Source organism: Rhamphochromis sp. 'chilingali' (genome assembly GCF_963969265.1).
Source record: "Rhamphochromis sp. 'chilingali' genome assembly, chromosome: 8".
NCBI lineage: Eukaryota > Metazoa > Chordata > Actinopteri > Cichliformes > Cichlidae > Rhamphochromis > Rhamphochromis sp. 'chilingali'.
Window position 1 is genome coordinate 1,637,986 of NC_137935.1, and position 27,834 is coordinate 1,665,819.

Below are 27,834 nucleotides of genomic sequence, written 5' to 3' on the forward strand. Positions count from 1 at the left end.
CTGAACTGGACCTTTGGACGTGTTTGTGCTGTCAGGGCCTTTGTTAATACTAATATGTGACCAATAACATGGCTGTTGTGAGGTTTATGGTTCAAAGCTAATGTAGCCTTTGGTGATTCACATGTCACGTGAAGCAGGTCAAAAACAACCCGCAGTAAAACTGCTGGTTCGTGTTTGTTCGGTGAGTGCTTGTTTTTTAGCTACAGAGGATTCTGCAGGACATTTGGACGCTGCCCATTTTAAATAAGAACATATTAATGACTCAAATGCGTTTTCACGACGTTTTCAGGGACATGAACGGGAAATTCTGCGTCTCAATTATTTTCATAAATAAAGGTTGCGTGGTCGCACAGCACCATCTCGTGGTCTGAACTGGGATTACATCAAGACCAGCTGGCCCTAACTCGACTTCAGCTGATATCTCTTCAACACAATACACAGATGTCGTGGACATAAAAGTTTGCTCACATCCTGCTGATCGCTTCACATCACTTCATACTGGAAGCTTTACACCAACTTCCAGCAGGAATTTAAATTTGAAGCAGATTTAAGACAAGCTGCACAAACCTGCACGTGTGCATTATTTACTGCACGCAAACATGGCAGTGAACCTGACACTGTCCCTCTCTGTGACAGAGTTATTTATTCACATGCAGGTCTTTAAAGTTAAAGCTTCAACTCACAGACTCTGAAGCCTGGTCCGTGAGAGCCGTCTCTCCTTCCTCCTCCTTCGCCGCCGCTGTACAGTGTCGTCACGTTGCCTCTCTCGCAGTAGTTGACACATCGGTCTTGGCTACAGCGCACCTTGCAGATGGTCGGCGTGAACATCACCTGGATCGTCTCTACTCCTCCCCCTCCTCTCACTCCTCCTCCTGCTGTCTGTCCATCGGCTGGCAGAAGGGAGGTGAAGAAGAAGATGAAGGAGCAGGACAGTGACAGGAAACAGCAGAGTCGCCGCATGTCGAGTGTTTGGAGTCAAAGTTTGCGAGTGTGATGCATCGCCAAAAAACTCCCAAACCTCGGTGCTCTGGCTCTGCCCCGCTTTCTCTCTTTCTTGCTCTGTGGTGGAGTGCGAACGAGCGTCGCAGGAAAAAAGGAGGGAAGGAAGGAAGAAGAAAACACGTTTCCCCCCTCCCCTCTCCCAGTTCGGTTTTTCCCTAAACACTCCTGAGTGAGAGAGCGAGCGAGCGAGCAGGAGAGAGAGAGGGGAGAGAGATAATTGAAAGCAGTGTGCAGGACTGGGCTCCGATCCAAACAAAATGTTTAGCGGGGATCTGGTCCATCAGTCCACACTGAGAGAGCAAGCATTACTGTATCAATCTCTCTCCCCTCTTCACTCCTCCTCTTCTTACTTTATTGGCCTTTTCTTCGGTACAAACAGAGGCCCACTATCTCTGCACACAGTTTCATAACCCACTGCAGAACACTGGAGGACGTCACGGTGGTGATGCAACCCCGGTTTTGGGTTTCTGGGGGTCAAATTCACCAAAAGTTTTAAAGTGGCTCCACGGTGCAGAGTTTGCAACTTTAAACCGACAGAATCCGATCATTTCCTCCACCTGTGAACGCAACACTGACCAACACTGACCTTTGACGCTGATACCATGCCAACGTGACCCAGCATTCAGTGTGTTTTTGCTCTGTGTTTTGTCTCCATCAGCCTCCAAAGGAAGCCCAACACATCCATACACAGTGTAAAAGATGGATGTCACGTGACGAGCGTTTTTGCCGTCGCCATTTTGGTGTTTTGAAACCAGATGTGTCAAACGAGGATCGAAGCTTCCATTGAAACTGCAGCCCTGGTGTCACAATCCTCCCCTACTTTATGACTATTTGCTGACTTTTGCTGGAGTCAGCAAATTATTTTGCTTTCCTCTTTTCTATTGCTGGAGGTTTCTTCCTGTTTAAAAGGAGTTTTTCCTTCCCACTGTCGCCAAAGCGCTCGATCAAGGCGGTTGTCTTTGTACTATCGTAGGGTCTTTGCCTTACAATAAAAAACGCCTTGAGACAACTGTTGTTGTGATTTGGCGCTGTATAAATGTAAGTATTGAAGTGCACACTAAGCAGTGCGACTGGTTGGTTATACTGGGAAACCAGTGGAAACAGTCCGTTTTATTTCAGCTGTGTTAAACTGTCTGAGAGAAACCAAAGAACAAATCAAACATGCAAACTTCATATGAGGGTGAGCTGTTCCACACAACAAAGAAACTGCTTTGGACGAATAAGGGATCAAGTTGATCCTAAGGATCTATGTTTCTACCCTCCCTCTCTCTTTCTCTCTGAGCACTAAGGTCTGAGGGATATTTTCTGGAGATCTGATTGGTCAGTGGATCACGATTTCATGCCTGCTGATCTCTGATCAGCTTTAGAGCAGCTTCGCTCTGCAGGGTAAAACCCAAAGGCCTCTCAGCCAATGAGAGCTGAGACAAACTCCATCTGCTCTGAAACTATGAGCAGACGGTTATAAATAAAATCCTAGTATTTAATTACATGTAATAATTATATATTGTTTGATTTTCTAACACTGTGACGTGCACAGAGCTCACAGGAAGCTTCATTGCTCTCTTTTTTAATCAGTGACTTATTTACATGATACACTGGAACATTGCTCACCTTATCTTAATGACCTTGTAGTACCATATCACTCCATCAGAGCACTTCGCTCTCACACTGCAGACTTACTTGTTGTTTGTAGAGTATTTAAAAGTACAGGGTGGGCCATTTATATGGATACACCGTAACAACAAGGGAATGGTTGGTGATATTAAAGTCCTGTTTGTGGCACATTAGTATATGTGAGGGGCAAACTCCTCAAGATGGGTGGTAGACAAGGCTGGACTGGGACAAAAAATCGGCCCGGGCATTTTGACTAGAGACCGGCCCTAGGGGCGGAGCGTGGGGGTGGCTTACTGGGCTTAAGCCCGGGTCTTTTTGTCAGAAGCCCGGGGTCTTTTGGAGTGTAATTTTTTCATAGTTAGATGTCTGGCTGACAACTGTATAAAACAAAAAGTACACACAATATTCGAAGCACATAGTGCACACTGTGGGAATTTACGACTGTGCGTGAATCCCCCCTGATATTGGTATGATCCGAGCTCAGGCACTAAGCGACTGAGCGAGGGGGCGGGGCAGCTGCTGCCTGTGAGTGCGCTGTTGGAGAAACGGAGCCAGCCGTACTAAGGAGAGCTTAAGTTTGAGCAGGTACCAAAGCAAAGCATTCGTACTGTACAAATAATGTAAATATGACGGTGCATCACGAAAGATTGATATGAAACTGATCACTTGACCCATGTTACGTTACTCGCTCTTCAAGTGAATCAACAAATGGCGAAATGAAAAGCCGAACAAATGCTATTTTTATTAATGCTGTTTCTTTAGAGAGTCTTAGCTCAAGTGTGTTTATTTCATATTTTCAGTTCTTACCCTCCCCGACTAAATCGGTTTCAGTAATGCACTGAAATATAAGAATGGACATTAGAGGCTTCTTTCAAAGAAAAAACTCAGGTAAATGTTATTTTATATATTATGCTTTGTATGTTGTTCAGTATATTTCTATGCAAAACAAGAGGGGTTTCAGTACACAGCAGGATATTCACATTTATAACCAGATATTTACACTTTAGGGAGAAAACATTTTTACTGTACAACATCAATTTAGAGTAAACTTTTGTTTTAGATAAATATTGAAATATCTTTTGAATTAGTTAAATGTCAGAATAAAGAGAGACAGAGCTTCTGTTTTTATCACTTTCATCAAATTTAGGAGCACATGTACACTAAGTTTATTGTTAATTAATAAGAAAACTCCAGACGATTCCATTCTGAGCTGAAGAAGCTTCTGATAGGTTCGTAGAGTCCATGTGAGTAAACTGGTGGCACAGCTGTGGATGCATATAAGGCAAAACACAGAGTCTGTTTCTGTGACATGGGAACATCAGGAGATGTCAACAAAACACCAGGAAGAGAACTGTGGAGCTCCATAAGTGTGGCTCAGTTTGAATACAATTTGGTGCCATTTACAAGAAATACAGACAGTTTCTCTCTTTACTCTTAAAGTTAACAAATATGTTTTTATATTTATCTAAAAAATAAACATTTAGTCTGATTTGATGTTACAATTAAAAAAGTGTTTTTATCTGAAGAGTCTGTAAATATCTGGTTTCAACTGTATATTTGATGATTGTCAGCACAAAGAGGGAGAGAGAGGAACAGAGATGAACAAGAGCAGGTGAGACGGTATGCCCGATGGCCAGTCCAGCTATGGTGGTGACCATGGTGACCATTTAGAAGTCGGCCATCTTGGATACAACTTTTTTTTTTTTTTTTTTCCCAATAGGAAGAGGGTCATGTGACACATCAAACTTATTGGTAATGTCACAAGACAAACAATGGTGTGCTTGGTTTCAACGTAACTTTATTCTTTCATGAGTTATTTACAAGTTTCTCTTTGTTCACAGCCATTGACATGTCGAAGAGGTTAACACGTGAGGAGCGGATCGAAATTGTGTTGATATCTGGTGAACGCAGTAACCGGGTCATTGCAGCAGATTTCAATACAAGACACCCTACGAGACCACCTGTCTCCCATGCTACAGTCAGCAAACTGCTTGCTAAGTTTCGTGAAACTGGTTCAGTGTTGGATTTGCCAAAATGTGGACGCAAGAAAACTGTCACTAATGAAGAAACATCAGTGGCTGTCCTAGCTTCATTCAGCAAGAGTCCACAGCGTAGCACTCGCCGCATGTCACTGGAGAGTGGCATTAGTCGAACATCCCTTCGGTGGATATCAGCTACTCACAAATGGCACCCTTACAAACTCCAGCTACTGCAGCATCTCAACGAGGATGACCCAGATCGGCACGCAGAATTTGCAGAATGAACAAAACAAAAATTGGAACAGGACCCTCAGTTCACGCAGAAGATTTTGTTCAGTGATGAGGCAAACTTTTATGTGAATGGTGAAGTTAACAAACAAAACCACCGCTATTGGTCTGACACGAACCCACATTGGATGGATCCCTCCAAGACTGTTGGAACAACAAAAGTGATGGTTTGGTGTGGTATATGGGGTACAACGATAGTGGGTCCATTCTTCATCAATGGAAACCTCAAGGCCACTGGATATTTGAAATTGCTACATGATGATGTGTTTCCCCTCTTTGTGCACTGAAGCTTGCACGTTCCCTGAGTTTTTCCAGCAAGATGGTGCACCACCACATTATGGGTGCCAGGTCCGAGCATTCCTAGATGAACAGTTTCCTGGAAAGTGGATTGGTCATTGTTGAAGTTGAATGGCCCCCAAGGTCTCCCGATCTGACCCCCTTAGACTTTTATCTTTGGGGTCATCAAATCAAATCAAATCACTTTTATTGTCACATCACGTGCAGGCACACTGGCACAGCACATGCGAGTGAAATTCTTGTGTGCGAGCCCCACAAGCAACAGAGATGTGCAAACACAACAACACAAACGAGCAAAATACAAGAATGGCCAACCTGAAACTAATAAATATATGTACAATATATAATAGTGTATGCATTTCTGGATGTGTATACTAAATATTTTCCTACGTGTGTGTGTTTGTGTGTGTGTGTGTGTGTGTGTGTGTGTATACACATTTTTACAAATTAAATAGTAAAAAAAAAAAAAAAAAAAAATCATCTGAAGGCAATTGACTATGTGTGAAGATACGAGATGTGCAGCACCTGAAACTACGGATACTGGATGCCTGTGCTGGCATTTCTCCTGCGGTGTTGCTATCAGTGTGTGAAGAGTGGGAGAAGAGGGTTGCATTGAAAATCCAACACATTGAACACATTTTATAAGTGGTCAGAAACTTGTAAATAACTCATGAAAGAATAAAGTTACGTTGAAACCAAGCACACCATTGTTTGTCTTGTGACATTACCAATAAGTTTGATGTGTCACATGGCCCTCTTCCTATTGAAAAAACAAAAGTTGTATCCAAGATGGCCGACTTCTACATGGCCACCATGGTCACCCCCCATCTTGAGGAGTTTGCCCCCTCACATATACTAATGTGCCACAAACAGGACTTTAAAATCACCAACCATTCCCATGTTATGACGGTGTATCCATATAAATGGCGCACCCTGTAGAATGGGAGGCAGAGCCTTTTCGTCAGATCAGCGATACACGGCTGCTCATAGGGGGCCGTCTGATTGTTGGGCCTTTGCCTCACAGTATAAAGCACTTTGAGGTGAATATTATTGAGGTTCTGTGCTGTATAAATAAAACTGAACCACTGTTGGACTTCACAGGGTGACACTGCGCACTCCAAACCGGCCCCGTGTCACTGAACCAGTAACGGGGGCCCCAGCAGAGGTGAGGCTGTGGCTCTGGCTGGAATAGAGGCTGGTTGTTCCTGTGGGTGTTTTCCTATGAGCTCATGTCCTGACTGACAGACAGAGAGGTGCTGTAAGGCAGAAACAAAACAAGCAATATTATTATTGTTATTACAGCACCACCAGTTTCTTAAGGCTCCGCTCTCACCGCAGGAGTCAGCTTTCACAAATGCTCATAATGATCTGCTCTGTCACAGTTTAAGGAAACGGGAGCTGACGGCCGGCGTTTGATGCCAGCGGGAGCTGCAGGTTTTATTCCTTTTAAAAAGTGAACAACAAAGGTGTGCAAAGGAGGATTTTGCAGCTCACCAACAGGTGCCAGCTAATATTTTTGTTAATGGTACATAACAAAACTCAAACTCAGTTTTTTTGGACCTGGGTTTGTTTTTATGTTGTCAACCGTTTTTTTTAACTGATAATCTGACAACGATGGACAAACACACAAAAATTATGGATGCATGTGTTCCAGTCATCCTTAATAAAAGGACTCAGATCAAGCCAAACTGGAAACATCTCAGAACCAGCTTCCACCAGAGCTATGAGAAAGCCTCCATCTGCAGCTTTCAGCCGTTCCTGCATGAACCGGGTTCTCCCCAAAGCAGAACAAAGACAGGAACTGTTTACAGGTCTAATCACGGCGATCAGGCCCGGACTCTGACACCGCATTAACGCTGTCCTTATCTGAAGTGCACAATGAAAACATGGCTTCCAGCTCCATTAACACATGGTGGGTGGAAACAAACAGCGCATTCCTGCAGCGCATGGCTGATAGACGCGCGCCTTTTATCCATCAGCACCAACATATCGACTCCGCTCAGGTTATTAGAGAAAATAATGATCCACACGTAGTGGTATGTGAGGCGAATACACGGTTACTCTTACTGTGCCCAAACATGATCGGGCACGTTAAGAGCGCTGTGAAATCTGTAACACCACACCAGAATTTTAACTTTTTTTTATTTTTTTGGCATTTTAGCCTTTATTGGATAGAGAGAGGCAGGAAAACAGGGAAAGAGAGAGAGGAAGACATGCAGCAAAGGGTCGGACTGAAACCCAGGCCACTACATGCAGCACATAGTTGCTGAGCACCCACTGAGCTAATCTGGCACCCTTTTTATATGAAATTATATGAAAAAGCCAATATGGCAACCTTAGAGTGCAAAGGGTGCATCATAAAGATTGTTTGTATTTTACTTAAATTTATTTCAGAGTCAACCTCCACCTTTGGTTATTGTCTCATCAGCATCAGGTCCAGTATTGGACACAATTTTGTCTTTTGTGCTATTTTATCAAACTTTGGCCCGTTCTTGATTTCTTCGTTTTTTTGCTTATTTCTCACACTTAAAGTTACAGTGTGTAAAATCTCACCACTAGATGTCAGCAGATTGCAGTTATGTTTTCTTGCACTCCCACTGTAGCATAATCCTAGCTACAATGGCTGCTGTAGGACAAAAAGCTCTCATTCATCTGTGCTGAGTGTAGGCTGTCAGTCCGCTGCTTACCTCAGCTGTTAGTATGTGTCCACGTCTACGTACTCTGGATATGAGTCGATTTGAGCGGGTGACGCTCACGTCTGTCTGATGACAGTGTCACTAAAGCTAGTTGTTGAGTATACCCTGAACTTTTCTGTCTTTTCTGTATTAATTATACATGTGATTAACAAACTATTTAATTTTTTTTATCAAGTTGGTTCCATTAATTGTTGAAACATTAAATACATTAATAAATAATTCAATCAATTTATTTTTGCAATAATGGCCCTCAGTGTTTATTTTTGCTGCTGTTAGCTGCCATTAGCTGCAGTTAACTCCTGTTTGCCTCTGTTCTCTTTCTCTTTGATCCCTAGCTGGCGTTGGGTCTGGATCGACTCCTAAGCCCATACACTGCTGTGGGTGCCAATGGTTGTAGAATTTCCTTCACAACTCGTTGCCATGCATGGCGATCGTTGGCGATTGTCCTGGCCTCATCAAGATTTATTCTGCCCCTGATGTCATCTTTGACCTGTTTTAGCCATGTTTTCTTCGGTGCCGTTCGGTGGATTCTCTACTGGGTGGGTCGTTTACGTCAGAGGAGTTGATGTGGTAGTCTCCTCCCATCCATTCAACACACATGGCCAAACCATCGCAATCAGCGTTTTTGAATTTGCCCCTCAATTGGCGGTTGGTTGTCGCATCTCCGTCGGATGTCCTTGTTTCGAAGGCGGCCTCGAAGTGATACTCGTAATATCTGTCGAAGGCAGCGTATCTGGAAAACTTCAAGTTTGTTGAGGTCTTCTTTGAGCACAGTCCACGTTTCAGATCCATAGAGTAAAATCAGCAGGATCAGCGTCCGGAAAAGGCGGATTTTGGTCAAGATGGAAATATTGGTTTGCTTCCACAGTTTTCTAACAATAACTTCATGTATTAAAGGGGGAAAAAAACTATCCTTTCCAAAGAGTAAAGTTAATAAATTTCCAACTTAACAACGGCTGCAGTTACTTTTTCACACAGGGCTTTAAGGAGATTTTTTTCCCTTCATAAACAAAATCATCATTAAAAAACTGCATTTTGTATTTACCTGGGTTAGCTTTATCTAATATTAAAACTGTCTGACAATATGAAACATGTAAGTGTAAAAAAAACATTCAAATAACTGACATCACTGACCTGTCAGGGTGTTGAAATGGACGCTGTACTGCCCCTTCTGGGTGTGGAACGTCTTCACACTTGTTTTCAGCGAGGAGGATGAGGAAGCATTAAAAGGGGAGGTTGCACTGTGAACTTTATTCGTCTCCCTCTCAATGTGCTTCATCAGCAGGGCGGCCATCTTGTCACCTCTTCCTCCCTGTGACAGAGTCTTTCTCAGCAGCACTGCCTGGACCTCTCTCAGGCTGTTACATACATTATATAACAGTGAACACATAATATGTAGTCAATAAACACAAAAAATACATAAACAAAAAATTTACTTTAAATATACACAAAAACTATCATTTACAATGTAAGAATATATGATTACAATTTTACCATCAGACTAAATAACACTAACAGCTGAACAGGAATAACACTAACAGCTGAAAAAGAATAACACTTACACCTGAACACTAACAGCTGAACAGGAATAACACTAACAGCTGAACAGCAATAACACTAGCTGCTGAACAGGAATAACATTGACAGCTGAACACTAACAGCTGAACAGCAATAACACTAGCTGCTGAACAGGAATAACACTAACAGCTGAACAGCAATAACACTAACAGCTGAACAGCAATAACACTAGCTGCTGAACAGGAATAACATTGACAGCTGAACACTAACAGCTGAACAGCAATAACACTAACAGCTGAACAGCAATAACACTAACAGCTGAACAGTAATAACACTAACAGCTGAACAGCAATAACACTGACAGCTGAACAGGAATAACATTGACAGCTGAACACTAACAGCTGAACAGTAATAACACTAACAGCTGAACAGCAATAACACTAGCTGCTGAACAGGAATAACATTGACAGCTGAACACTAACAGCTGAACAGCAATAACACTAACAGCTGAACAGCAATAACACTAACAGCTGAACAGCAATAACACTAACAGCTGAACAGCAATAACACTAGCTGCTGAACAGGAATAACATTGACAACTGAACACTAACAGCTGAACAGCAATAACACTAACAGCTGAACAGTAATAACACTAACAGCTGAACAGCAATAACACTAACAGCTGAACAGGAATAACACTAACAGCTGAACAGTAATAACACTAACAGCTGAACAGCAATAACACTGACAGCTGAACAGTAATAACACTGACAGCTGAACACTAACAGCTGAACAGTAATGGCACTACAAGCTGAACAGTAATAACTGATAGCTAGCAGATAGCTAATTAGATAAGTTCATTTAATAGTAAGTTAATAGTAAGTTATTAAGTTAATCTTTTATAACTTTAATTGTAGTTAGCATCTTTTAAAATAATTTTATTCATATTTACTATCTTTCTAAAACTTCAGCCACTGTTAGCATGTTTTTAGAGAGGTTTTGCAGACACGTGACCACTTAGTGCTTGTCAGCCATTTTGCGTGTGTAACAATCTTGACACCTCAAGTTAGTGAAACACATACCAAATATTATGCAGATAAGATAAACTATGGCAACTATGAGTAAACAAGTGTTGGTGTGAAGTCCCTGGCACTTTCCCGGACTTCATGCCACATGATTTATATCATTATGTTATCAACGATCCCTCAAATTATACTGGAGAAAATCTGAAGCCCAACAAAATTTTGCACGCTTACTAGTATTTTGTGTCAAGATAGGTAACAAACATCAGTCACTGAACTCTGCCTGGAATTGCAGTCACTTGAATGAGTGGACCACGGTCACTGATCACTGCTTAGACATTTACTTGATTTTTTATGACATTTTGACATGTCTCTGCGTATTATTCCTTACACTGTCGACGAGTCAGCCTCGCTGATTGATGACAGTGACACTGAGGTAAATTGTTGATGAGAACTGTTGTAATTTTCTGTCAGTAAGCACTGCTGTTTTTGCCTGTTAGCTGCTGTTAGCACCTGTTTGCCGTTGTTACTGAAAACCTTTGTGAAGTGGCTCTAACTTGGGCACATTCCCACTTAGCTAAAAACTCTCATTTGATGTGAGAATATAATTAAGCTGTTTTTCAAACGAAAAGTACTTTTAGGATGCTGGAGCCTAATTTTAGCTGGCATGATGTTAACTTGTAAAATTATGTTGTTGTTCAGCTGGCCAGGTACTGAGGGCAGCGTGTCTGATATATTTTTAGTCTTCTTTTTAAAAAAAAAAGCTGTTTTCACAGGAAATCAAACAGAATGTCAGTTACAGATTATACATCTGACCCAGCGTAGCTCCAGTGTTATGCTTTCCTAGGGCAGTAAACTGAGAGAATGATTTCAAGTGGCCATAAATAGAGTGATAGAAAACAGTGGTGCAGCAGCAGCAGAGTGAACAAACAGCACAGATTAATCTGCTGGAGCTGATAACCACAGAGACGCCCTACAGTCTGATGCAAAGTTTATTTTTCATTCCTGAACTTAAATGTTACAGCTGCCACTTTGTCGCTTTTTATGAGCCACAAAAAGCACAGTACAGACAAAACCGGCTCTAGATTTAGAGCTCTGGAGAGATCTGAAAAGCCTGTTCCAAACATGCAGCTTCTGAACATTATTTCAACTAGAAGAAAAAATATAACTTCAACCAGTTTAACCCTCTGGGGGGGGGGGGGGTGTCAAACTTCTTCCAACCAAAGACTCTATAAATACTCGAGAACTCCCACTTTCTGGAGTTCCTGTCCATAGGATGTTCTTTCAAGCTTGTATGGACTGATAATTTAAATTTTGTGGGGTTAACCTTTTACTTCATCATGCTTTTAGTTTAGACACGTAAATCAGTGCTGGATTTATTAAAAGTAAAACGAATTGCTGTAAATTCAAAAAGCTGTACTTTCAAGATTGTTAGTTAGACCAACGGGTTTTTGAAGCGTAGCCTGTAAAGGTGAGTGCATGCTCAAAATGATGAGTTAACATCGTTTGGTAAGTGACACGATGTTGGCAATATTGATCCGATCCTTACTCAAAATCCTGGATCAGATATCAGCAACCAGATCTATCACATCTGAGTCCGTGTTGTTCTAAGTTTACTTCATCAGAAATGCTGAATGTTTTTTTAACAACTCATTCATTTCACACTGCATCAGTACAAAGGTACCAACAGACACCTAACGGTAAGGTGTTGGTAAAAACCTTCCTCATCAAGAGGAAGTTTCTCAAGCCGTCCTCAGGATGATGTCAGCTTAAGACACTGAAACCACACCGAACACCGACCTGATCTTAATGCAGGTTTGATGTGCAGCTAGAAAAAAAAACTTTAGGTTTTTGTTGATAAATAAGTGTTGATGAATTATTAAATCCTTGTTTAGTCATACCGAAATTATCAGCAGATACCGAAAGCCATGATTTCAAACCAGAGAAGGAAAGAGATGAATTGCTGACACTCTGTCCCAGATCAGAGGGGTTCGGTGTTTATCCAAAATATACACAAACTCAGAGGCATCCTTAGCAACCCTCTTGTTGTTGTGATGAAAAAAGTCTTTACTGTGAAAAACTTCTGTTTAATCTGCAGCAGACAGAACATAAAACATTCTCCCACAGCCTGTAGGGACCATGGCTCTAACCTTTGACCTCCACCACCTGACCTATGACTCAAGGGTTGTGCTGACTTTCAGTTTGTGAATCTGGATTTCAGCAGAGGTCAGACTCTCCGGAGAAGTGAAAGCTTAGGTCTTTCTTCCCATCTCCTCATCTGGATCTGAGGTGACGGATTTGTGGAACAAAGATCAGGATGGATGGAGAAGTTTTCCCAGCTGATTCTGGAACATTTAAAAAATTTTAGAGCCTCCAGCAGCTTCAGGAAGTAGTGCCTGATCTTTGTACAACATACAGTGCACAGTACAGCGTATATAATCAAATAAAGAACTCCACCTGGTGTCTGAACAGAGAACGGCACTGACTGTGCAGTGATGATGAGGAAGAAGAAAAAGCAGGAGAGAGAAGGACAAAGAGGAGCTACAAAACAGCTGGTTAAACTCTCCAGATTCTAAGGAAAGGTGCCTCAGTGCATCCTTCATCATCTCCTTTAGCAAAGGAGACACTGGAGGATCCTTTGTGAAAGGAGAGGGGGTTAGACTGTCCCCCCACCTTAAACACGCTCTGAGCTTAAATAAAGAGAGTTACAGAGTTAAAGTTTCCCATCAAGGTCGAGGAAGAGTGGACCAGAAAAGACTCAGGAGGGATTTTATTTTTGTGACCCAGGACAGAGGAGTGGAAACAAGGAGGTTAGGAAAGGAAAAAGAGGAGATGAGAAGATAAAGAAGATGAGTTTTTTGTTACCTCAGCTTTTTTGCTCCCGCCATCTTTTTCTCCTTCCCCTCATTCTGATCCTCCTCATCCTGTCCTGGATCAAACTCGGGTGGAGGCATTTCGAAAGTGCCTGGTCTCCTCTCCTCTGCTTCAGATCCAGAATCAGAACTCTGATTGGAGGCTGTCAGCCCTTCACCTGGATCTGGATCGAACCGGATTACAGTGGGATATTTTGGGGAGGCTTGGTTCTCCTCACGAGTCAGAAACCGCTTGGAAACACCTCCTCCACTGTCAGCTCCATCATTCTCTTCAGTTTGACCTCCAAAGCCTACAGCTTTGGCAGGACCAGAGTCAGGGACCTTTGTGTCCTCCTCTCCATCAGCCTGAGCAGAAGTCGGGTTCGGGTCTAAAGGTTCAGGTGGAGGTTCGGGTGGAGGTGAGCTGGCAGCAGGTTTGGTGCTTCTCTGGGGGCTCAGAGCTGGTTGTGGTGGGATCCGGAGGGGTCTGAGGTGGACCGGGAACTCTGTCGGGTGGATGGATGTCAGCAGGCGTCCTGGTGCAGAAAGGGGCAGCTGACAGTGGTAACCATGGAAACCTTGTCTGCACACGCACCTGTTAAACTGTCGACACAGCGCCCCGTTACGGCAGGGAGGAGAACACCTGGCTGCAGAAGAAGAAGGAGAGCGCGCTTCATTAACAGAACATTACTGCAGCGTAGACAGCAGTCAAATACCCTGATGTAACAAAGCCGGGCCGATCTCACTGTGAAACCAGCAGCTCATTGGCTAATGGACCATCAGTCATAAGTCATTAGCTAATGAGCATACCACAAATAATCCTCCATTTGAAATGTAGACTTATTATTATTCAATGTGACCCACAACGACAGTCTGAGCCCCAAACTCAGCAGGAAGATGTCTACAGGGGTCAACAAAAAGCTGTTTTCTATGTCTGTTTGCACAGTTATTGCCATCTGGTGGCTTTCAGGCAGAATGCAGCTGTAACACTTATCATTACGCACTTTGTAGCTGAAAGACGGGTTGGTAACATGATCAGGTATAAAAAGAGCATGTTTAGGAGGCAGAGTTTCCTAGAAGGACAGATGAGCAGAGGCTGACCACTCTGCAAAAATCTGCGCCTTCAAACTAGAACAGTTTCAAAATAATGTTCCTTACTGTGAACATATATATGTATATAGATATATATAGCACATCTCTCTCTGTGAGCGTCGGCAGCACTGCATTAAAACATCAGTGCATGTGCTGAGGAACACTTCCAGAAACCAGCGTCTGTGAGCAGCTCGACCTGCAGGTTACTGCTGCATCACTCAATCACTCAGAGAAGCACCTGTACAACTGATCTGTGGTCAGACCCAGATTGGGGGGGGGGGGGGGCTGAGATTAAAACAGGTTTTTAACTCTGCAGTTTCTCAGGATAACCAGCGTTTTATTCTTTTATTCTCTTTGGTTTGATCTGCATTTCCTGTCTGACAAACAGAAACTCAGCGCCAGCGTTTCCCTCTGTGAGTCTGCAGACCAACTGCTCAACAATGTGACTAAACACAAAACTTCACTCTGCACGCCCTGAGCTGAGTGTGTGTGTGTGTGTGTGTGTGTGTGTGTGTGTGTGTGTGAGAGTGTGTGTGTGTGTGTGTGTGTGTGTGTGTGAGAGTGTGTGTGTGTGAGAGAGAAAGCGAGTCAGAGGCAAAATCTGTTTCTATTCACGAGTTTCTGCTTCAGACAATCCCCATAATCCCGTCCTGAAAGAAACCATTAGGATCCACGTGTGTAAAATTACTTTTATATGTGGCTAATCTGCACAGAATAACAACACACACACACACACACACACACACACACACACACACACACACACACACACACACGTATAATATAATATCCCATTATATCCTGCATGGATTCAGCCCCTGGATCCAGATTAGTCTGAGATATTTTGTCTGGGACGTCCTGATGATGTTTCACAGTCTGATTTGTTTTTGCTGATATGAAGAGAAAAGCTGAAGAACAATCACCCAGTTTATTCTCCTCTCGTTTGGAGCTGAGCCGCTAAACAATAAGTGTTGGAAAAAAAAAATCATCATCTGGATGAACAAATCGATCATGTGACCCTGTGACAGAGGGCGAAAAAAGTTGTTAGGTTTTAGCTAAGAATTCAAATCTGAGTTCAACAGTGAGCGCTCAGTTTTTACGGACTCAGGAAGTGAATTTCCTGCTCATCGTCTCCACTAATGTTTCAGCAGCTTTAGCCGTTTCCATGTTAGCTTCGTTTATCAGCACCAGAGGTTTCCTTTGATTAACAGGAAGAAGCAGGTTCAGATTTTATGAATTAAAAATGAACCGTTAGCTTTGAGAAGCAACTCTGCTTTAAACTTTGTTCTGTGGGAGCGCCTGCAGGTCTGCAGGTGGAGTGCATAAATCCAGCTCTGCATATGGACTCCACCACTCAGCATCATTTCACACTTTAAACTGTGATGCACGCTGACAGCAGCTCCACCTGACCTGCATTATCAGATCCGTCTGTGCAGACTCAGCAACTGGACGCTGGGTGGATGCTATGGGCATCCATCTGGGCTGCACCCTGAGGACCAAAATCAACCAAATCTGCAGATGGATCAGTGTGCATGCTTGTTGCAGGTGTGTGCTGCAGATATGTTAAACTGCGCAGCAAGATGAGTGATGTTGACTAAAATAAAGAACACTTCTAACAAAATTCATGCTAGTGGTGGTTCCCTCACGTTATACTCACGTTTGGTGCATCTCCTAGTTTTAGGCGACAGCATCCATCCAGCACAGCAGCGATCTCCACATACTCGAGGCCTGCAGAGAAAGGAGGCGTTTTAAACTTTAAGACTTGATGTGATGGCATGCCACACATGGTAAGCTCCACACCTCATCACCCGTTGATTCACTTTAGTTTAATTTACAGTCACTACTTTAAAATATTCTATTTATTGTTCAATATCGTTTCTTTGTTAAATGTATTTATTTTTCCATCACACCTTCCAATGTTTATATGGCGTGCACACATATTAACCTTGCAAGGTCAAAGTTCTGTTTTATGTTATATTAATACATCTTTCTTTGTTTGAGTTACCTGGGGGTTGGTGTCTCCTCCTGTCTGGCAAAAGGTGTGGCAAAGGGCTGGGAGACCTGAAGTACTGCTGACAGCCTAATTGGATTGCACCACATGCTTCATTGCCTGGGGGGTGTTTCATGTTTGTTTAAATGTTTTGTATTAGTTGGTTATATGGCAGCCATCTTGTTTTCCCCCGTGTGTGTCATTTGGTTTAGCTAAACCAGTATTTAAGTTCCCCTGTGTGTCATTTCAGCAGGTCAGTTTACCATATGTTTGTTTGAGGTTTTGTTAATTATTATCTTGAGTTTAGTCTATTGAGTTGACCTCTTTTATTGGTCTGCCTGTTTAAGTTTTGGCTTTGTTAAATATATTTTCATATTTTTGGGTCAATAAAACCCATTTTTTGAATTAAAACCACCTGTGTCCTTTATGCTTTACTGCTTGGTCCCTGACAATTGGTGGCAGCAGTGGGATCATCCAGTATTGGACACAGGTCTTTTTTCTTTTTCTTTTTTTTCTTTCTTCTGTTTTTCCCCATGAGGAGGAAGAATGCATCGTGGTGGCAAGAATGAAAAGAAAAAGGGATCTGCTCAGCAAACCTGCGAAGAGGAGGAAAATGGAGCCTCAGGAGTCACTGAAGTTGTGGAGAGAGTTGAAAAGGAGCCTACTTTGTCTGATCTAGTCAATATGCTACATGCTCACATGGAACAACAGGACATCCGGGATGCAAAACAGAGTGAGTTAAATGCACGACAAGAACAGCGATTTAAAGCCTTTCAACATCAGTTTAGACTTTTGCAGTCAGAAATCCAAGTCAGAACATCACCATCAGATTCTGCAGAAGCTCGCTCTGAATCATTAGAGTTTGGTATTCATCCTTCTTCCTCTGTTCAGCAGGCCCAGGCTGAACCAGTTATGACTAATTCCAATCCAGCCATTTCACCAGCATTTCAGTTTCCCCTACAAATAGAGGGCAGATTGGAAAGATTAACTGAAGCTGATGATATTGAACATTTCCTGATCACATTTGAACGTATGGCTACAGCTTATCGATGGCAGAAGTCAGATTGGGTTTTTCATTTGATACCCTTGCTTACTGGTAAAGCTAGAGGTGCCTATGTTCACATGGACATTGATGATTCATTAGACTATGATAAAGTGAAATCAGCTATTCTGTCAAAATATGACATTAACCCTGAAACATATAGGCAAAGATTCAGATCCCTGGACGTTCAACCAGATGAAAGCCCTCGTGAGCTATATGCGAGACTGAAGGAGCTTTATGGGAAATGGATCCAGCCAAAGGGTAAAACTATTCATGACATTGGTGAAACTATAATCTTGGAGCAGTTTCTCACAATGTTATCTCCTGAGCTTCAGGTTTGGATCAGAGAACACAACCCTGGTTCAGCAATGGAAGCGGCTCGGTTAGCTGATGTTTTTGTTGCTGCCAGAAAGAAGGGGCAAGCATTGAGCCATAATGCATGGAAGGTATCGAGGGACACCCGGAAGATACCTCAGCAAAACCATCTGGATTCAGCAAATACAAGCACCAGTAAGAGCTCTCAGTCTACCACTAGACCACCAAAGGCCTCTGGTAAGAAGCTCATTTGTTATCTTTGTGGATTAGAGGGCCATACAAAACCTATGTGCCCAAGAAATTCTGCTAAAATGGTGCAAATGTGTTTTGCTCCTCGTTCTAATGCTGATCCTGAGCAGGAGAGTGACAAATCCATCAAAATGAGCCAGATTGAAGTGAATGGGGTTCTACTCAATGCCCTTCTTGACTCTGGCAGTTCTCGGTCTCTTATTCACTCAGATTTTGCCCCACCTAATATTGTTCGCACCAGTGATACAATTTCAATCTGTTGTGTCCATGGAGATGAGAAAAGATATCCGACAGCTGACATCTACATTAAAGTTCAGGACCAGATGTATCTGCTGAATGTGGGTGTTGTGAACAGTTTGCCTTACTCTGCCGTGTTAGGGCGTGACCTTCCTGTGCTTTTTGATTTGTTGGAGTCTGAGCAGACTGAGGAGTGCAATGTAGCTGTTACCAGAGCTCAGGCTAAGCAAGTCAGTACCCACTCTGAGACCCTGAGTGCCCTGCCTTTTTTTAATGAGGAGTTTGAGACAACTGTGGTGAAGCCACGGAAGACCCGCAGACAAAGAAGGCAGGAGAAATTCAAATTTTCACCTGTGGATACACTAACAGACGCTGAGCCAACACCGTCACCCCTAGGGTTTAATATTCCAACTGAAATTGCTGAACTCCAAAAATCTGATCAATCTTTAATATCTCTTTTCCGGAAGGCCAAAGAAAAGGAACCTGGAGTGGAGCAGGTTAACAGTGAGTACATCTTGCAAAATGACATTCTCTATCGTCAGCAGGGGTCGGTGCTGCAGCTGGTGGTTCCCCAGAAGGTTAGAAACGCCATTCTCACCTTAGGGCATTCTATTCCGTGGGCTGGCCACCTTGGTAAACACAAGACCACAGCTCGCATCAAACATCATTTCTACTGGCCTGGTCTTAGCAAAGATGTGGCTCAGTTTTGTAAAAGTTGCCCACAGTGTCAGATAACATCTGCTAAAATCCCCCATAGAGCTCCACTCCAACCTCTCCCTGTCATCGGCACTCCTTTTGAGCGTCTTGGAATGGATATTGTAGGGCCTGTTGAGAGGAGCAAAGCAGGAAATCGTTACATGCTTGTTGTAACAGATTATGCCACAAAATATCCTGAGGTGTTCCCTTTAAAATCTATAAAGGCCAAGCCCATTGCATTTTGTTTAGTGCAGTTCTTTGCAAGAGTTGGGTTTCCACGAGAAATACTAACTGATCAAGGCACTAACTTCATGTCTACTCTGTTAAAGCAAGTTTATCAGTTGTTGGGCATCCGGAGTCTGAGAACTTCACCATACCACCCTCAAACTGATGGGCTGACAGAACGGTTTAACCAGACATTGAAACAGATGCTCAGGAAGTTTGTCAACGACAGTGGTAACGATTGGGATCAATGGCTGCCATATCTACTCTTTGCTTATAGAGAAGTCCCCCAAGCCTCCACAGGTTTTTCACCTTTTGAGCTGTTGTATGGTTATGAGGTTCGTGGCCCTCTAACTCTGTTAAAGGAGATTTGGGAGGGAGACAAGGTGGAGGGGGGATCCAAGAACATTTTGTCTTATGTCATTCAGATGAGAGAACGGTTGGAGAAAATGGGTGAACTTGCTCAATCACATATGGTGGAGGCCCAGCAGCAGCAGAAGTCTTGGTATGATAAATCTGCTCGTCAGCGTGCGTTTGAGCCAGGACAAAAGGTGCTCGTGCTCCTCCCCAGTGACAACAACAAATTGTTGGCAAAGTGGCAGGGGCCATTTGAAGTCATGAGGAAGCTGGGACCCACCACATATGAGGTGTCCACCCCAGGGCAGTTGCGCTCCAGCAAGGTCTTGCATATAAACCTTCTGAAGGAGTGGGTGGAGCGTATTGAACACAAGGCAGATGCAATGCTCATACGGCGAGTGCCTGAAGAAGATGAAGCAGATGAGCAATATCTACCACCTGCTGGCTCTCTAGATTATGATCTCAGCCATCTCCCAGAGGACAAGCAGCAGCAGGTGAGAGAAATGTGTAAATCAGCAGTCTTTCAAGAGAATCCAGGGAGAACTGACATTGTCGAACATGATATTGTGGTACGAGAAGGTGCCTCTGTGAGACGATTAAGTTACAGGATCCCAGAACGTCTGCTGCCTTCATTGAAGAAGGAAATCGATTTGATGCTATCTCTAGGGATCATTGAAAGATCTAAGAGTGAATGGTGCAACCCTGTGGTCTTGGTACCCAAAAAGGATGAGAGTATGAGGTTCTGCATTGATTTCAGGTACCTGAAATCAAATCCATGTTTGACTCCTACCCGACACCAAGAATTGATGATCTACTTGAACGTCTGGGAAAAGCAAGGTACCTGACCACAATAGATCTGTGTAAGGGTTACTGGCAGGTCCCACTCACTCAACGGTCCAGAGAGTTCACAGCATTCAGAACACCATGGGGGCTTTTCCAATTTACAGTCTTGCCATTTGGACTACATGGAGCTCCAGCAACTTTCCAACAGCTGATGGATCAGGTATTACATGACTGCTCTGACTTTGCTGCTGCTTACTTGGATGATATTGTTATCCACAGCAACACCTGGGAGGAGCATGTGGAACACCTGCGAACTGTTCTGGACCACCTGCACTCAGCTGGGTTGAGGGTGAATCCGTCAAAGTGTGTTTTCGCCGCTGCTGAGACAGAATACCTGGGCCATGTCATCGGCAAGGGGGTTATCAGGCCACAAGTCAGCAAAATCGAGGCCATGGAATCATCCCCCCTGCCCCAAACAAGGAAGCAGCTGAGATCCTTTTTGGATCCTTTTTGGGCATGGCAGGTTTCTACCGTCGTTTCATCCCTCAGTTCTCCAACAGGGCAGCTCTGCTCACAGACCTGACGGGATCACGTTCCCCCAATTACATCCAGTGGACAGAGGAGGCAGTGGCAGCGTTTCATGACATACAACAGTCACTAAGTAAGCAACCGGTTTTGTACAGTCCCAACTTTGATGAACCATTCATATTACAGACTGATGCTTCAGATCGGGGCCTGGGAGCTGTCCTCCTTCAGGAAACCATGGAAGGCCGCCATCCAGTGGCTTACATCAGCCGGAAACTGTTTCCACGGGAAGTTCGGTATTCCACAGTAGAGAAGGAGACCTTAGCGATCAAGTGGGCCCTGGACTCCTTCCGCTACTATCTACTGGGAAGAGACTTCACCTTGGAAACTGATCACAAAGCACTACAGTGGCTTGAGCAGATGAAGGACACAAATGGGCGAATTACCCGCTGGTACCTGGCCTTACAGCCATTCTGATTCACTGTCCACCACGTACCAGGCAAGGAGAACCTTACTGCTGACTATCTCTCTCGCTGTTCCAGCGAGAGCTCTGAAGAGGGGAGGTGTGTGATGGCATGCCACACATGGTAAGCTCCACACCTCATCACCCGTTGATTCACTTTAGTTTAATTTACAGTCACTACTTTAAAATATTCTATTTATTGTTCAATATCGTTTCTTTGTTAAATGTATTCATTTTTCCATCACACCTTCCAATGTTTATATGGCGTGCACACATATTAACCTTGCAAGGTCAAAGTTCTGTTTTATGTTATATTAATACATCTTTCTTTGTTTGAGTTACCTGGGGGTTGGTGTCTCCTCCTGTCTGGCAAAAGGTGTGGCAAAGGGCTGGGAGACCTGAAGTACTGCTGACAGCCTAATTGGATTGCACCACATGCTTCATTGCCTGGGGGGTGTTTCATGTTTGTTTAAATGTTTTGTATTAGTTGGTTATATGGCAGCCATCTTGTTTTCCCCCGTGTGTGTCATTTGGTTTAGCTAAACCAGTATTTAAGTTCCCCTGTGTGTCATTTCAGCAGGTCAGTTTACCATATGTTTGTTTGAGGTTTTGTTAATTATTATCTTGAGTTTAGTCTATTGAGTTGACCTCTTTTATTGGTCTGCCTGTTTAAGTTTTGGCTTTGTTAAATATATTTTCATATTTTTGGGTCAATAAAACCCGTTTTTTTTTTTAATTAAAACCACCTGTGTCCTTTATGCTTTACTGCTTGGTCCCTGACACTTGATTTAGAAGTAATAAAAGGTAAAAAAAAAAAACCATTCCCTCCTTACAAACAAGCAGTCCGCTATTTGCGGCTGGGTTCACGGTCTTCCAATAAAACATTTAAACATTCCCAGTAAACCGTTACCTCGCAGGTCTTCTGGAAAAAGGAGTCAATTCACAGGCAAACCTTGGATCAAGAGCCGCTGCCCCTCATCAAAGTGACGGGCCAGTGTGACTCCACAGCTGTGTGCAACAGGAAGTGTGAGGGAAACCAGAGAAAGGATTTGTTTGAAAGCTTAACACAAGCAGTCAGCTGATCAAAGGTGTTGGATCACCCTGCAGAGAAAACATGATCCCAAACAGCCAATCAGAGCCCTAAAGACACTGAATCCTGAGCATTAGGGTTCGTGGGTTTTTTCCGAGACAATTGCTCTAAATCCAAAACTGAGTCTGAGATTAACTCAAATCTAGAACGATGAAACCAAAGTGGAAATCACTCTAGAAACACTTCCCAAAGACAAAAAGGTCTTTGGGAGTCTTTCTGGCATCGAGACCACTTAAATCCACCCAAGAACTCTTCCACACCAGGGGAGCTGGTTCTAGGCTGTTGTCCATTGGTACAAGATGCTCCAAAACCAGAGATTAAATATCATTGAAGTCTATTTTACTCACATTCACATTAAAAGTGAAGAAACTGAGACAGTCTGAACAGCAAGTTTCCAAGAGGTCCCAAAACCAAGTCCTGAAGTGGTCAAACTCTGTGCAACACAAGTTATGGAGTCAGTCTGAGGTCACACAAACACCCGAAGATGAGCAGCCAAAAAGTAAATGGGCAAGTTCTCTGGTGCATATTTTGGATGGAGACATTTGTGTGTTAGGCTACACTTTTGGGAAATGCCACTGATGCTTCTCCACTGAAAATAAGTGGAACTAGTTCTAGATTTTAAAGAACGCTGTGGGAGTCGTGGTAACTGTGGGAAGTTCTCCAATATTCATTAACAGAGAAAGTTCTGTCTCGGCAGCAACTTCACTGCAATCCTTTGAAGCCAAGTCCGTAGATCAGTCTGAAAACTGGTCTTTGTGCACCTGGAGACAGCTTCGAAAACATCAAACATCAAATACTGATCCATTTCTCGCTTTGCATCTTTTTGCATGAACGTAACAGAAACACAACTTTATGTTAAACATCTATAATGCAGCTGAAAAAGGCTTAAGAACAATCCGGGCTGCAGGCTTGCTTCAAGAACATCTCGGTATCCCAAGGAAGTGGATGTGGAGGGGAATGTGAGGGTATCTCTGTGACCCGGGTAAGTGGGAGAAAATTGATTATATATATTGTTTAGGCTGGAGATCTTCTGATGTTCAGACATGAAAGCAACAAGGCGGTCTAACAGATATAACTCTGACAGCGATGAATACACCGGGCTCGGGCTTGGTTCGGGTTTCGGGGGCGGCGGCAGAGATGAGACGCTGTTTGTTAAATGTAGCCGACCAAGTGTGGACACAGCTTCTCTGCAGAGGATTTAATCATTACTCACAGCGTACCGGTCGTATTGTAGCAGCACAGGAGGCCCCACTAACTCACACCGGGATCAGTGTGTGTCCAAACAAAGATTTAGCATTACCACACATACAGTCCTGAACCTGTATACACACAGACGGGTGAGTCCGGAGAGAGGCGCAGGGGTACAAGTTAGAGCAAAGACCCCTTCATACAGGAACGGCAGCTGATAGAAATAAGCACGTCGCAAGATTTCTGCTGGTTCACCAGATTAAATTTAAGATTTTAAGACCTTTAATACAAAGACATTCGAAGGATTTTCCTGAGTCTGCAAAGCACGACAAAAAGCTCAGCGTAAATACGTTTTGTTGATGCTTTCACCTGCAGCCTTAGAGCAACACAATCATCGAATAATCCCCAAGTATTCAAACTGCAGAATAATCTGAAGTGTCTGATCATTTCCAGAACCATATTTGCATGATCTGTGGTTTAAAATCATCCTTCTTTATCTTATACTGGAACTTAGTGTGTCCTCTCTCTGAAACAAGTGTTTTAGTGTCTCCCACTTTAAAACAGCTTTCACCTGATCAAATATGATGATCCACAATAGCCAGCAAGTGAAAGTTAAAGCTCTGCTTTCAGAGTCAATCGAATAATTAAAAATCGAAACACATTCAGTTTAGTAGAAACACATCAGAAGCTAAAAATAAGAAATCTTTCCTCAGGAAAGCGACTGAGAACAAATCGTCCTACAAACAGAGTAATGACCCTCCTCCAGGTCATGCAGACCTGCAGACAGCATTTCATTTTGCAGCAGCTTTTATAAAATTAACTGTTTCTCAAACAACTAATCAGTCATCTAATCGCTGCACTTTAAGGAAACAAGGGATTAATGAAGTTAAGCTGCCAACAATAACACGGTGACGGTCATACGAGACTCTTTCTGGGGACGAAGCACAGTGCTGAATCTGAATGAGTGTTTTTATATTTTCATTACAAGCTGTTCTGTTAAAATGACTACAACCTGTGCCACGTCAGGTGCAGGGGGAGGGGCATAAACACACACACACACACGGCTGTTTCACTGACTTTTCGGGGACATTATCCCAGAGTTTCACCAACACCAAAGACCTACAAGAATGACCCAGAAGTCAGGAAGGAGCCCGAGTCGGCTCGAGTCAGGGAGTCCACAGCTGCTCTGAAACCACGAGCCTGTGTTTGCTTCCTACGCTCTCAGACACTTTGAGCTTCAAAGAATCTGCTTTAGCCTTCAGACACTGAGCAGCTTGTTGGCCTCCACATTTCATCCACAAAGAAAACTACAAACACAAAGCTCGCCCTCAGTCAGTCTGAGCTTTCTCCGTCCTTTATTAACGTGTAGGGTTTTTGGTATTTCCTGTCGTACATCTCCTGTTCCAGAGGGAAACGCTCATTTTAAACATGACCAAAACTTTAAATACTGATGTCGGTGTAGCTTCAGACTTCTCTTAACACTCAGTTTCTTACAGTTTTTTCTACTCTTGGATCTGTGAGGTCATAGAAAAGGCATAGCTCTAGTACGGTCACCTCATGTTGAGAAGCTCCACCCACCTAATATCTATGAGGGGCAACCAATCAGAAGAAAGATCCTTTGTGGGGACAGAAATGAAAACAGCTTGTTTCAGATAGAGAATGAACTGACGGGCTGCATCAAGGCCCAGAACGACATAAAGAGGGATTATTTTAAACTGTGACTCATGCAAAGCTGCTCTAACAGAGTCCAAGAAAAAAATATGGAACTGAAATAAACAGAATAGATTCACACAGAAATATGTGTGCTAATACACACATTCATACAAAGAAACTTAATATAAGCAGGAAAATGTAAAAGTATCGATACAGGACAAAAATAAAGGTAAACACAGTGTTGAGCATTTAATTACGCAAATAAAATCAAACAAAAACTCGACTTTCTGATTGCTACGTGGACGCAGAGCAGAGCTGCTGTCATTAAACTGATCTACGCTGGTTTTAGTCGCAGCAGCTTCTTCTTCTTCTGTTTGAGATTAAACCGGTGTCAGCAGCAGGGAGGCTTTAAGATGTTTCAGAGTCAGCAGAATCACAGACAGACGTGTGCTGTCCTACACGCTAAGTATTAACATGTTTTATATACGATTCTGTCAGACAGCATCTCCACCGTCAGCCGGCTTCTCTCCTCAGCAGATGTTGCTGTAACGTGGTTCCTGCTGCAGACACTCGGATCATTCAACGTGCAGCATGTGCACGGTGAGAAAAGAAAAGTGGACTTTGTGATGTCTGGCAGATTAACAGCAGAACTTCTTTGATTTGTACAGAAAATCCTTCAAGGATTTTGACTTTTGAATGTTTGCTGCTGAAATTAATGCAACTCTGCAATAAGCAGCATTGTCTTCTTCTGTGGTTTTATGTAGAAAGACCCTCTGCAGACTCAGCAGAAGAAGACTTTTAATGTATTTATCTCACAGCAAACAAACAATGTTTGTTATAAAGAGTTTGTCAGAAGCAAAGTGGCAGATGCTAATGTATGCTAACACGAACACCAAACTCCCCACCTTCTTCTGATTGGCCAGCTTACCAACCTCACTGCGACAGGAGTGACTACCAACTCGCACTCTCCCATTTTACCTGAGCACACCTGCACTTCACCACACAATAACACACAAAATTACACCACATACATGTTGAAGGTCATGTGATCACATCACGTGACAACAATTTCCAATCAAATTAAAAAGATCACTTCATGGGTCAAAGCACCAAAAACAAAGCAAATCAGCTTTACGTAGAGTGTGGGACCAAAAAACGTTGTGCGTACGTTTCATCATGTAGAGCGTTTGGAGAGCATGACGCTAAATCAGCCGCTTCCTCTGACAGCACGCTGAAGCCAACGAGGCCTGCTTCTACACAAACATGTCTGCCTCCTGTCACATGTTGCCTCCTGTGAGATTCCTGACACCCCTCCCCCACCCATCACCTTCACTCAATACCAGGTTGAGATGCAAATGAGGAGACTTCACTCAGGCAAGTCTGCTGGACCAGACGGAGTGAGTCCCCTTGTCCTCAAGACCTGTGCCCCCCAGCTGTGTGGAGTCTTTCATAAACTGTTTATGCTGAGTCTGAGTCTGCAGAGGGTCCCGGTGATGTGGAAGACATCATGCCTCGTCCCTGTACCAAAGACGCCACGTCCCAGTGGCCCCCAGGATTACAGGCCCGTGGCACTGACCTCCCACATCATGAAGACCCTGGAAAGGCTCATCCTGGACCAGCTGCGACCCATAGTAAGACCACATCTGGATCCCCTTCAGTTCGCTTATCAGCCTCGTCTCGGAACAGAGGACGCCATCATCTACCTGCTCAATCGTGTCTACACCCATCTGGACCAGCCGGCGAGCACTGTGAGGGTCATGTTTTTTGACTTTTCCAGTGCTTTCAACACCATCAGGCCGACCCTCCTGGGTGATAAGTTAGCAGCGATGCAGGTGGATGCTTCTCTGGTGTCCTGGATTGTTGATTACCTGACAGGAAGACCACAATATGTACGTCTCCCACAGTGTGTGTCTGACAAGGTGATTAGCAACACAGGGGCACCACAGGGGACTGTCCTCTCCCCCTTCCTCTTCACCCTCTACACCACAGACTTCAGCCACTGCACAGAGACCTGCCATCTTCAGAAGTTTTCTGATGACTCTGCGGTGGTTGGATGCATCAGCAGGGATGATGAGACAGAGTACCGGGCTGTGGTCGACTCCTTTGTCACGTGGTGTGAGCAGAATCATCTGCAGCTCAACGTGGCAAAGACCAAGGAACTGATCGTGGACTTCAGGAAGACCAGGAAACACTTGACCCCTGTTTCAATCCAGGGGGTCAGTGTTGACATTGTGGAGGACTATAAATACCTTGGAGTACACATTGACAATAAACTGGACTGGGCTAAAAACACCACAGCACTTTACAGGAAGGGCCAGAGTCGTCTCTATTTTTTGAGGCGACTGAGGTCCTTCAACATCTGCCAGAAAATGCTGAGGATTTTCTATGAGTCTGTTGTGGCCAGTGCGATCCTCTATGCTGTTGCATGCTGGGGGAGCAGGCTGAGGGTCGCAGATGCCAACAGACTTAATAAACTGATCCGTAAGGCCAGCAATGTTGTGGGGATGGAGCTGGACTCCCTCAAGGTGGTGTCGGAGAGGCGGATGCTGTCCAAGATAAAGACAATGTTGGATAACACCTCCCACCCACTCCATGACATGTTGGTCAGTCACAGGAGCTCGTTCAGTGAGAGACTGAGATTACCGAAAAGCACCACTGAACGAC

The 27,834-nt window shown here is 43.6% G+C and overlaps 1 protein-coding gene across 7 annotated transcripts in view; it reads right to left on the minus strand.

Moving 5' to 3' along the window:
* ltbp4 (latent transforming growth factor beta binding protein 4) overlaps positions 1–27,834 on the minus strand; it is a 70,079-nt gene that overhangs the window by 40,050 nt on the left and 2,195 nt on the right. For 6 of the 7 annotated variants that reach the window (XM_080888307.1, XM_080888306.1, XM_080888303.1 and 3 more), the window contains exons 2-5: positions 16,018–16,088; positions 13,282–13,915; positions 9,011–9,234; positions 684–890 (exon numbers count right to left, since the gene is read on the minus strand). In XM_080888307.1, the coding sequence (XP_080744433.1) occupies positions 684–890; positions 9,011–9,234; positions 13,282–13,915; positions 16,018–16,088 (1,136 nt within the window). The remainder of the gene's footprint in view (positions 1–683; positions 891–9,010; positions 9,235–13,281; positions 13,916–16,017; positions 16,089–27,834) is intronic. The other variant, XM_080888308.1, reaches the window with a different exon arrangement.